Source organism: Giraffa tippelskirchi, chromosome 8 (assembly GCF_054371585.1).
Source record: "Giraffa tippelskirchi isolate mGirTip1 chromosome 8, T2T-mGirTip1v1.2.pri, whole genome shotgun sequence".
In the NCBI taxonomy this organism is placed as follows: Eukaryota; Metazoa; Chordata; class Mammalia; order Artiodactyla; family Giraffidae; genus Giraffa; species Giraffa tippelskirchi.
In genome coordinates this window covers 104,778,236-104,790,604 of record NC_137282.1, presented here as the reverse complement: position 1 = coordinate 104,790,604, position 12,369 = coordinate 104,778,236, and the positions used below count along the sequence as shown (strand labels likewise).

Below are 12,369 nucleotides of genomic sequence, written 5' to 3'. Positions count from 1 at the left end.
TGACTTTGTGTTATGAGAACATTAAAAAAAATTTTTAAATTAACTAGAATACTAGTGCATATAATACTTGTTGCACTTCTAGTATTTCAATATAATATGTAGACAACTAACTTAAGTTTGATCACTGATGAATCAATTGTTCTTTGTGGCTTATTTCCCTTTCCAAAATCATAGTCTGTGTATCTGATTCAAGGTAAAGAAGTAAAAAATGTCATAATTATTTTTATGAAAAGCGAAAGTTGCTCAGTCGTGTCCATCTCTCTGTGGCCCCATGTACCATACAGTGCATGGAATTCTTCAGGCCAGAATACTGGAGTGGGTAGCCAGTCCCTTCTCCAGGGGATCTTTCCAATCCAAGGATCAAACCCAGGTCTACCACATTGCTGCTGGATTCTTTACTAGCTGAGCCACGAGGGAAGTCCAAGAATACTAGAGTGGGTAGCCTATCCCTTCTCCAGCAGATCTTCTCGACCCAGGAATTGAACCGGGGTCTCTTGCATTGCAGGCAGATTCTTTATGAACTGAGTTACCAGCGAACAGAACATGACTGTGAAAAATTGACTGAAACCAATACAAGATGGGAATAATTTTAGAATGCCAAAATTAGTACTTTAAAATAAACTATGAATAAAGGGGACACCGAGGCTTGTCTTAAAGAGGCTGTTTGTCATTTTTTTAGAGATTACAACACACATACAATAAATGAATTTTATCAAAATACAGCACATTTTTCTACTATATTCATAAAAATCAATTCCTATGCAAATAGTACTGAAAATCAACTAAAATGAGTTAAAATTTACAAAGAGTTGTTAAAGGGTTTCAATCAATATTATTAAAACTATACAGTACAATAATCAATTGATAACATCTTGAAAGAAGTGCAGTATTGGAGTTCACATCTTTTAAAAAGTACTGCCTATGTACGATGACTAGCAAGAAACAAACAAGTTCAACTCACGTTTGCAAAAATAATGTAGATTGCTATTTTTGCTAGTCCTATAAAAGACTTAACCTTCAAACAAGGTTCAAGAACAAAGCATAACAGATTAAAAATTCCAAAATTATATTCTTAGTAATGAAAAATGAATTGTAGTAACTGAATATTGCTCTAAAGAAAGGCTCCAGACTAGCCTCGACTAAGAACAGTTCTTGGTCTTCTATGGCACTTTTTTCTGGTCCAAATAACTATGCGTTAATTCTCACCATTGCATGTTATTCAAATTTTACTTGATTACATAGACAGAACAAAAACAAATAAAAGTAATGGTCTGAACAAAATTCATGAATCTCTATCAAATATTTGTTACACTAACGAGGAACAAAGGCAGTTGGTGGTAAAACACTATTACACTGATACACTTAGAAACCCTTTAAAGACTCTGAAGTGCCGAGTTCACATTTAATGTTACCTGTAGGAACAGCCCTTTTTTGAACACCATTACACACTGGTAGGACTCAAGGACCCACTCCTTTGCTCCACAATTCTCCACAGCAGTTCTCTATCACTATGCCAGTTTCACAGACTCGCTTTGGTTTCCTAGCTCCATGCACACTGTTTCCTTTTACTTTACCAAGGCAATGTGAGGCCAAACAACATCAAGAGGCCTTCCAAAATCTTACATTTTGTTACAGCAACACAATCTTAAAACTGGCCATTTTAGTTTCATTTGTTGCTTAAAATAAAAATTATAAATTAAGTTTAAAATGGAGTACTAATTATAAAACAGATTGCAAGTACCACCATTTGCAAAAAAAAAAATCAAGGGATTTCTGCATCACAGAAAATGCATGGACCAAAAAAAGAAAGAGAATGCATGGACATGCATCTACAGTCGAGTTAAAAATTTCCTTTGACTAAAAAATTGAAAATTGATTCACTAGTAGCAACTGTACAGTCAAGGGCTATGACAAGAACAAATCCTATAGAGCTCATAAAACACAATTATTGTCTTTTTTATTTCTTTAAAAAGACATCACATTTTATTGCATTATTCTATTAATAAGAACACATTAACAACTGTTGTTTCATTCTTTGCTTCCAGATTTTTATAGAAAATAACTGTTTCAATCCGGCCTTGGAAAGTGAACCCATCTGCACCACCTTCACTTACTCACTCTTCAATTCAATATGCACATAGCACAAGCCAACACTTCAAATCTCCTGCCCACATTAAAAAAAAAAGGTTCAGCAGAAAAACATTAATACCAGTTGAATAAAAATAAGGGCATAAAAGCTATGAGATAGACAGCTCTGCCATCTGTCTCTGGGCTACAATCAAGGCTAACTAGAGCCTTGCACAGAGTTCAATCATGTGTATGAAATCCAAAAATAAACCTACACTCTATACAAAAACAACATACATCTGTTTTTGTAGCCTTGATTGCTATGTTTAAAAACCTAACGAGAAGTTTTATATGGTATGAATTCAATAGTCTCCCCCATATACTGTACAGTGGTTCTTTCCCTCTAACCACAAGTTCCATTATTTCATTAATGTACAAATTTGAACATAATTTTTTTGAGTTCTTCTTTATATATAAAAATAGTCAAAATATTAATTTCCCCTGCAAGTATCTTCCAATAAATCTTGCTGTCTCTCCGTTTTTTTAGTCCATGCCTCTTATGAGGAAACCTCTCTTAAGATGATGAGTTCTACTGTGTTCTGGAAAGTTTTTAGCAAGGACACTGCTTGTCCATGTTCAATATTGATAAAACTGTAGCCGTTAGCCTAGAAGAAAGAAGAAAAATACTTAAAAAATTTTTTCATAATAATTTGCGTTTGCACATTTAAATTTCTGCCAGGTAGTCCACAAACCTGGCAGAAAATAAGAATCATTTTGGCAATTTAAAACAACATCTACACTCCTGGGCTCTACCCCATCTCTCTGGAAATAAAAGCTCTAAAGGTAGGACCTAGGAAGCTGGATCTTGTCCACTTTTTCAGATGATTCTTATGTAGCAATCTGACATTAAGAAGCACTTGTCTAAGACACAGTGTCAGACATGGTGTTGTGTGTATACACTACGGTGAAACTGAGGTTGCCAAGTTACAAGGGTGGTAGAAGAGGCACAATAAAGGACAGAAACGGTACGGACCTAACAGAAGCAGAAGATATCAAGATGAGGCGGCAAGAATACACAGAAGAACTATACAAAAAAGATCTTCACAACCCAGACAATCACAATGGTGTGATCACCAACCTAGAGCCAGACATTCTGGAATGTGAAGTCAAGTGGGCCTTAGGAAGCATCACTACGAACAAAGCTAGTGGAGGTGATGGAATTCCAGTTGAGCTATTTCAAATCCTAAAAGATGATGCTGTGAAAGAGTTGCACGCAATATGCCAGCAAATTTGGAAAACTCAGCAGTGGCCACAGAACTGGAAAAGGTGTTTTTCATTCAAATCCCAAATTAAGGCAATGCCAAAGAATGGTCAAACTACCACACAATAGCACTCATCTCACACGCTAGTAAAGTAATGCATAAAATTCTCCAAGCCAGGCTTCAACAGTTCATGAACCGTGAACTTCCAGATGTTCAAGGTGGACTTAGAAAAGGCAGAGGAACCAGAGATCAAATTGCCAACATCCACTGGATCATCAAAAAAGCAAGAGAGTTACAGGAAAATATCTATGTTTGCTTCATTGACTATGCCAAAGCCTTTGATTGTGTGGACCACAACAAACTCTGGAAAATTCTTAAAGAGATGGGAATACCAGACCACCTGAGCTGCCTCTTAAGATATCTGTATACAGGTCAGGAAGCAACAGTTAGAACTGTACATGGAACAACAGACTGGTTCCAAATAGGAAAAGGAGTACGTCAAGGCTGTATATTGTCATCCTGCTTATTTAACTTATATGCAGAGTACATCATGAGAAACGTTGGGCTGGAGGAAGCACAAGCTGGAATCAAGATTGCTGGGAGAAATATCAATAACCTCAGATATGCAGATGACCCCCCCCCCTTATGGCAGAAAGCGAAGAAGAACTAAAGAGCCTCTTGATGAAAGTGAAAGAGGAGAGTGAAAAAGTTGGCTTAAAGCTCAACATTCAGAAAACTAAGATCATGGCATCTGGTCCCATCACTTCATGGCAAATAGATGGGGAAACAGCAGAAACAGTGGCAGACTATTTTTTTGGGCTCCAGATGGTGGAGATGCAGCCATCACTGAGATGGTGACTGCAGCCATGAAATTAAAAGACACTTACTCCTTGGAAAGAAAGTTATGACCAACCTAGATAGCATATTAAAAAGCAGAGACACTACTTTGCCAACAAAGGTCCGTCTAGTCAAGGCTATGGTTTTTCCAGTAGTTATGTATGGATCTGAGAGTTGGACGGTGAAGAAAGCTGAGCACCAAAGAATTGATGCTTCTGAACTGTGGTGTTGGAGAAGACTCTGGAGAGTCCCTTGGACTGCAAGGAGGTCCAACCAGTCCATCCTAAAGGAGATCAGCCCTGGGTGTTCATTGGAAGGACTGAAGCTGAAGCTGAAACTCCAATACTTTGGCCACCTCATGCGAAGAGCTGACTCATTGGAAAAGACCCTGATGCTGGGAAGGACTGGGGGCAGGAGGAGAAGGGGACAACAGAGGATGAGATGGCTGGATGGAATCACTGACTTGATGGACATGAGTTTGGGTAAACTCCGGGAGTTGGTGATGGACAGGGAGGCCTGGCGTGCTGTGATTCATGGGGTTGCAAAGAGTCGGACATGACTGAGCGACTGAACTAACTGAGACAGCATATTAAAAAACAGAGACGTTACTTTGCCAACAAAGGTCCATCTAGTCAAAGCTATGGTTTTTCCAGTAGTCATGTATGGATGTGAGAGTTGGACTATAAAGAAATCTGAGTGCCGAAGAACGTATGCTTTTGAACTGTGTTGTTGGAGAAGACTCTTGAGAGTCCCTTGGACTCAAGGAGATCCAACCAGTCCATCTAAAGGAAATCAGTCCTGAATATTCTTTGGAAGGACTGATGCTGAAGCTGAAACCCAATACTTTGGCCACCTGATGCGAAGAGCTGACTCATTTGAAAAGACCCTGATGCTGGGAAAGGTTGAAGGCATTCATAACATGCGCGACTTGTTCTTGCCGTTCATGGTTGGATGGCGTCACTGACGCGATGGACATGAGTCTGAGCAAGCTCCGGGAGATGGTAAAGGAGAGGGAAGCCTGGCATGCTGCACTCCCAGAGTCGGACACAACTGAACAACATTCACAAACTTAATCAAAGGCTAAGATATATTTCAAAAATGCTAAGGTGTATTTAAAATTATTACTATAATTTTCCAAGGTAGAAGGTAGAAATATTTTAAGCTATGAAAGCACTAGAGAGTAGCCTATAAGAAATGCCTCTGTTCATCCAAAAATATCTCAAGATAACTTCATAAAATGCTTCCTTTCTAATCTGGCATTTGATGAGATCAGATATTATTAAAAAAAAAGAAAAAGAAAATAATGAAAAATGTATCTTAAGTTACCTGAACAATTTTATCACCTGGCTGTAATAATTTTGATGCTGGTCCTTCAGGCTGTACCCTTGTTACAAATATACCCTTTAATAACAACAAAAAAGATAATTATTTACTGGAAAGAAGTGTGCAAAATAAAAGAGTACCAAGGAGCAATCTTTTTTACAGTATGCAAATATTTCAATTGTGATACAAGTTTTCTCCCTGTCTTCTCTAATACTGTGATAATGCTATGTTATTTGTGCTTCTGGTGATTCTTACAGAAGTACAGTGATTTTTTTTATTAAAGTGATAAAAAAAAGTACATATATAGATGTGTAGAAAAGTATTAACAATTAAAATGTCACTTCACAATATAATGAATATTAAAATTTTGGAGTTAAATTTGTATTCCTCAAACAATTAATTTGTACTGATCACATTTCAAAACTAAAAGCTGAACAGGGAAATCATAAGGTGACGTCTGTCTAGATTTAAATAAATATCTGTTAGATTTTTACTTATGCATAAGAGGCAAAATTTAGTGAATAAAAATTAATGGGCGTTTCAAGGATGTACAAACAAAACTCACCTCGTCATCAGGTCTGAATGGGTTTCCTCTTCCCCCAACCCCTCCTGATATACTAAATCCAAGTTCTGGATCCTTTTCAACTCTCACTCGAATCTGAGTTAACACAAAAATAAACTTATTGCTGTATCAGAAGAAGTTACAATGATATTCATATTGGTAAATTAAGTTCAAGAAAACATAAATATGTAAGAATTCACCTAAAATAAATATTTGGGCAGATGAAATGAAACTACAATGTGAATAATTTGTTAATGAGTTAGTGAGTTAAAGGCACAGCTAAGATTATAAAGCATAGCTCCTAAATCAATCTATTCCTATCTTATGAGGATTATGCAACCAATTAATGTTGACTTTATATATTTTGGACATCACAGACTCTAATGACATAGAACATACACACAAAACATGTACTTTATCATCAATTTCCATTTGCAAACATCTAAATTACATAGTATTTCTGACTATAATATGTTTCATAAGACATATAAAAGATCCCTGGGTGGTTGTTGGGAGGCTAACTTCTTTCCTTAATCTGTTTATACCCTTCAAAGGAGCTAGGATTGATGATCAATTGGTATTAGTTTTTACAATCAAGCTACAGAAAACGAGGCAAGAGCTAAATTTTGTTGAACACTCTTTTTCTCCAGAAACTAAAACCAAATGAATGATACATTTCTCTAAGTTTCTAATGATATTATTTTATTAATAAACTGTCAAAATACATGAATATATGACTGTTGACTTTGAAAGTACTTTCTAAGATTTAATTCTCAAAGCTCTTGGAGACTATAGCCCAGTTTCAGAAACAAAGTATCAAGTAACAATTAGCAGATATAATACACCTTTCAAGTTTAAAGGTCTACTATTTATATTCCTGAAGAACGTCTGATTATTGGAACATCATCAACCAGTCTGGAAAAACAACCACCTTAGGGAAAATAAATCATGCCCGCAACACTATATCCTATGTCAATTTATCAGAATGGGAGGGGGAATCATACAGTCAAGTTAAACCACAAAGTTTAATACCTTATAAACTTAACATGAAACCAAACCATTAAACAAAATGGTAAAAACTATGTTAAAATTCTATATGGATTTATTGCTATAATTAAATAACCTATAAAATACATTAAAAGCTTAGTCTCATATTCCAAATATTCTTGATCATTCTTACCTCTTGCTTTGCCAGTTCATGGCCTTGTCTAGGAGAACAATGGGGCTGTGTGTATGGAGGCTGGTGGGCCACTTTCAGCATCAAGTAATCAATTAGTTGTTCTCCAGAGGGATGCCTTGCCACAGATGCCTGAGGAAGGGGGTGATGTATTTGACTATAATTTGCCTGAGGCCTGAGAGGCTGGCCCATCTGTCCATTACTCAAAGGCATCTAAGAAAAACATGAAGTGTCTTAAAATGACCAATAATAATGTCTTATAACAAATATTTGGATTTTCTTCTTGGAGCATTACAAAAGCACTTGAGTTTAACATTCTAAATCACATTATCATGCCATGTATGCCATTTTTTTTTTCTGATTTTACACTTTTAAAAGGAAAAGAAAAACCCTGTTAATGTCTTAATTCTAAGTTTGCCTGATGCTTGCTGATAGATTCACTCTTTTAAAGCTTCAAATTAATCACAGCTACATTTAAAATTATTTGCTTTTCTGTAACTGTAGCCCAACATTAAATGATAAACAGTATGCCAAAATTTTAAAATTTAAAGAAGCCCATTAAAAGGGAATCTTTTCCTATACTTAGTCTCTCACATATACTCAAAAGACGCATTTGCTGTTTTTTGTAGTAGAATTTTTTCATAATCCAAGTATATTCTTCTACCTCTATTCTTTCCTTCCCAGAATTAAAAAGCCAATCCAGCAATGCAGTAGAAAACTGGTTTATTCCTTTTGTGTGTGTGTGTGTGTGTCAAGTTACGAGATTTTAAACTCTCCAAATACTAATTTCATAGAACGTGAGCCACAAAAATTAAACCTTGACATTTAACTTTTCACAGACTAAACAAATAAGTCCAGATTATTCTGTTGCTGTTAAAGAATTATCTTTGTTTTAAAGATTCTTGTCTTTTAGACTTAAAAATAACCTTTGGGGAAAAGTGATAGTAGCTTATTCTGTCAGTGTGAGGAATCTATCTGAAAAATAAAAGGTTATATTTACATTAAAAATATATGCATATAAAGAGATTTTTGTGTAGAAGAGGAAATAAGTACATTTAAGCTATTCAATCATTTAAAACTTCACGGTTAACTATTAACCCACAAGGAAATTACAGAAGAACTGTGAGGGAAATTATTTGAGTCCCTTTTCCCTAAAACTACCCAAAGTAGAAAAGTTTGGGAAAAGATTATGACAACAATTTCAGAACTATTTATCTTCTTACGTGCACCTTGCTGAGGAATACAAAGTTTGGTTTTGGTGAAGAATATTTTTACTTAAACAGAAAGTTATCTTTTTCACTGTATTATACTTGAGAATTTAGTAAAATATGAAGTCTGGGTGTTTTATGACAGGGCACAAAGATAAGCCTCTATCACAAACCTTATATTGGTTAGAGAGGAGGAAGAGGTGCTATAGTCTCTCTCTCTTCAACTGTGGTTGTTTCCCACTTGGTCACTAGACTTGAAGCAGTTAATCTGTCCAGGAGCACTTAAATACTGTGTGTGTGTTCAGCTGTGTCTGCCTCTTTGCAACCTCACGTACTACAGCCCGCCAGGCTCCTCTGTCCATAAGATTGCAGCTATTTTTTTCTGCACACTCTGTAGACAGCACTTGCTCTTCTCCATTCTAATACAATTTATTCCTATGGGCAGATTCAAAACCTTTGTCCCAGGGAGAATACTCCAGACAATAACTACTTCTGACCCATTCTTAAGACTCCTTGACACATAGAACTCGGGCATACTTGACATTCTACATCAGTGTTACAGATAGCCATGGAATATACTAAACTATGATTAGCAGATAACTCAGGAGAATAAAACACATAAAACAAACTCAGTAACCGAAACTACAAAATGGGTATTAAAAAGAAATTGGATAGGAGAGCTCAGTTAAAAGAAAGCAACAAAAAAAGGGTAAAATAAATAAATATGTACAAACTTAAATGGCTGGGTTCCTACTCTCAAGAAACAATGCAAAAGTTTATATAATATATAACTGTGCTTCACAATTATATCTGATTATACTAGGGATACAGGCTTAGTTAAGATAAAAGAACAACTGAGGAAAATACTAAAGAAAAGAATTACGTATCCAGCACTGGTGACGAAAAAGTAAACTCTCTAAACGAGTGATGCTTTAGTTATAAAAGTAATAAGACTACAACCATCATCTATTTTATCATATACAAAAGTCTTTCAAGGTGATTTCCAATTACATTAGAAGTATTATCTGTTAAAATGCCTTCATCATCCAATGACGAACTTAAGATAGGTTCATTTTTAACTCTCCAAATAGTTTACTATCAGGAACACCAAAAAGCCTTTGATTCAAATGACAAGATGATACTACAGAAATTCAAAATTAACAAAATGATTCTTCAGTGTGGACAAAATCATGGAATAAACTAAGAAACAGCAGAATGAAATTTTATATCTTATTTCTCAATTATTAAAAAAAAAACAACTTACTAATCAAGAGGGCAAGGTCCTCATGGAAGCATTTTCAGTGTTAAAACATATTTCTAGTTCAAAAGCTGTAAAACACAGTAAGCTCACAGATACTACTTAATTCCCTGAGCACCTACTTTCATCAGGCTGTCTGGAAGAACATCTTTGTGACTAAGTGTAGCTGATGGGCAGTTCTGCTGTCCTGAAATGAATATATCATCTTGACAAGGATCTCCTGGACAAGGTGTCTGGGGATGCTTCAAACGAGGGGGAAATAAAAAATACACAAATAATGATCTTTAAGATGTGAAACCAAAACAGTGATGACACTTAAGAGGAGATACTGCTAGACAATGGAAAGATGAAGAACTAAATCAAACCTTACCATCATAACTGCACCTTTATAAGGGTTGTTAACTAGATTTATTGTGGTAATCACTGTACAATACAAACATGCATCAAACCATCATCATGTATACCTTGCACTAAAACAAGGTTATATGTCAGTTATATCTCAATAAAACCAGAAAAAATATTAGTACCTTTAACAGTCTTTCAAGGTTACATGGTAAAATAATTATTCTTATAATGTGTAAAAAGTACACCTGAATATATATTGTTAAGATATTTTTTTATGATGCTTTTATGATTTCATTTACAGTAATACCTATCTTTTAACATTTGCAGCAATAAATTTAGTTATTAATCCAAATTAAGAGGCCCAAATTTTAAGAGCAACTAAAATATATGTACTCCTGTTGAGTACAGCAAAAAGTTTTAGTTCAAAAGAAAAAAATTAACTGCTGTTCTTTTAACAGCATAGTATCATCCAGGATTTACTTCTTAATGATGAGCAATATCAATAAATATACAGTCTTACGTGCCTATTTTTCACTTTAATTTAGTTCTAAACACACCTAGCTATATTTTAGAAAACTAAAGAGATTCTGATAAATAGCAGTATTGTTACCTTCAAAAAAGTGTTATGGCTGGCAACACAGAGAAAGCAAACTACTGCAAAAGGTGTTATGTAAAAATCCAAATGAACTTTCTGGCCAACTCAATATATCATCATGTTGAAAAATAATGTGAAATCTACTTCATTATTATATGCCACAGGATACATACAAATCTAAGTGTTTGTAATTTAGTCTTAGGAGCCGTATCTGCAACAAAGCTATCATGTGCAGTCTGTTGTTACTAGTTCAAATTATGGCTTGGTGGGTTGTTTGTGTTTTGTTTTTCTTTTGGCCGTGCTGTACAGCATGTGGATCTTAGTTCCCTGGAGTCTTAACCATAGGATCACCAGGGAATTCCTGGCTTAGTATTTTTAGATGTAGTTTGATCTGATTTTGTGTATTTATACAGTGAATACTTTATTTTCCTTTTCCATTTTTGAGATGTGTTTTCAAAAATGTGTAATCATCAACTTAACTCGCAGCTTGAAGTTTAAACTCAAGTGTGAATGTACAACTGTATCTTTAAATGAACAAGTACATTACGGATGAAAAAGTTAAAGTGCAACAGACTCAGACTCTGAATTTTTTTAATAATAACAAGCAAAAGATATTACTGATCAAGAATTTGTAAAAAACAATTGCTCTAGATGACTATAAAGATTATCCCTGAGTTAATAACCCCATGGCTTCAGCTGGAAAGAGCACCAGAAATGCAAGGCTTACTAGCCATCACCTCCTCTCTCTCTGTTTCAAACTGCTAAAGTTACAAAATGATTGCTGCCACTAACATGTAACACAGAAACCGAGTGGCAGCAGGTGACAGAGAACAGGAAGACGAGTGAGGTCCAGGCAGAGCAAAGTGAACCCAGGATACTGCTCCTATTCTAGAAAACAACAGACTAAAGCCAGGAGTGTATCAAAAAGTAGTAGGGGATTGGGGGTGGTGAGAAAGGGGACACTCAAGTAAAAAGCAAAGGACCCAGAAGCAGGGTCAGTATGGAAATAAAACTATGTGGGAGAGAATAAGCTTTACAAAGGGAGAAAGGTGTTTTCAGGATGGAAGAAGGGCAGAGGAAATATTTACTTAGAGGTCATGCTACCACCTCAAGTTGTCATGGAAAGACAAATTTTATAACGGCCAGAGTTGTTCTGTTCTTTCTCCTTTTCTGTCCTTCTTATCTCCTACCCTTAACTTTCATTAAAAGAATAAACCTTCCTTCTTCTCACAAATTATTAGGTGGGTGTTAAGGGATTTGGGTTTTGCCTTTTCACTGGTACTTAATGCAATTTCTCCAGCCTCACATTTAATCATATTCTGCAAATTATGATTCAACTTAGTTCCAGGTATATATTTGCCAACTCTCAGTCACTAAAGTGAAAATTATTCTTTCCTACAACCCCTCTATGTATTATGCATGGCACAGCATTAAAACTCTGAGTTAGGGAAAGCAAGCTAATTTTAAGAGAGAGCACTGCAAAGACAAAGAATTTTTTAAAAACCTCTTCAACTCCTGTTGCTCACCCTGTTTTATATAAAGAAGAGCTGACAACATCCTTAGTTATGACCACAGAAACTTAAGAGGTAAAGCCTAAATCAGCTTTGCAGAGATTTACAACTAAGCCATGGAAGAAGTGGGAGGTAATCAAGGTATTTAACCCACAGTACAGATTTATCTTCTAAACTGTTAACACATTATTGACCCAGGGATTTTTGCAGAAACTAATGCCTGT

The 12,369-nt window shown here is 35.5% G+C and overlaps 1 protein-coding gene across 15 annotated transcripts in view; it reads right to left on the bottom strand.

Moving 5' to 3' along the window:
* Nucleotides 1–646: 646 nt before the first annotated feature.
* ERBIN (erbb2 interacting protein) overlaps nucleotides 647–12,369 on the bottom strand; it is a 123,828-nt gene continuing 112,105 nt past the window's right edge. For 4 of the 15 annotated variants that reach the window (XM_081518359.1, XM_081518362.1, XM_081518360.1 and 1 more), the window contains 5 exons: nucleotides 9,817–9,936; nucleotides 7,232–7,441; nucleotides 6,055–6,147; nucleotides 5,493–5,567; nucleotides 647–2,732 (listed from right to left, as the gene is read on the bottom strand). In XM_081518359.1, coding sequence (XP_081374485.1) covers nucleotides 2,625–2,732; nucleotides 5,493–5,567; nucleotides 6,055–6,147; nucleotides 7,232–7,441; nucleotides 9,817–9,936 — 606 coding nt within the window. In that variant the 3' untranslated portion in view covers nucleotides 647–2,624. The remainder of the gene's footprint in view (nucleotides 2,733–5,492; nucleotides 5,568–6,054; nucleotides 6,148–7,231; nucleotides 7,442–9,816; nucleotides 9,937–12,369) is intronic. The other 11 variants (XM_081518365.1, XM_081518361.1, XM_081518366.1 and 8 more) reach the window with 4 other exon arrangements.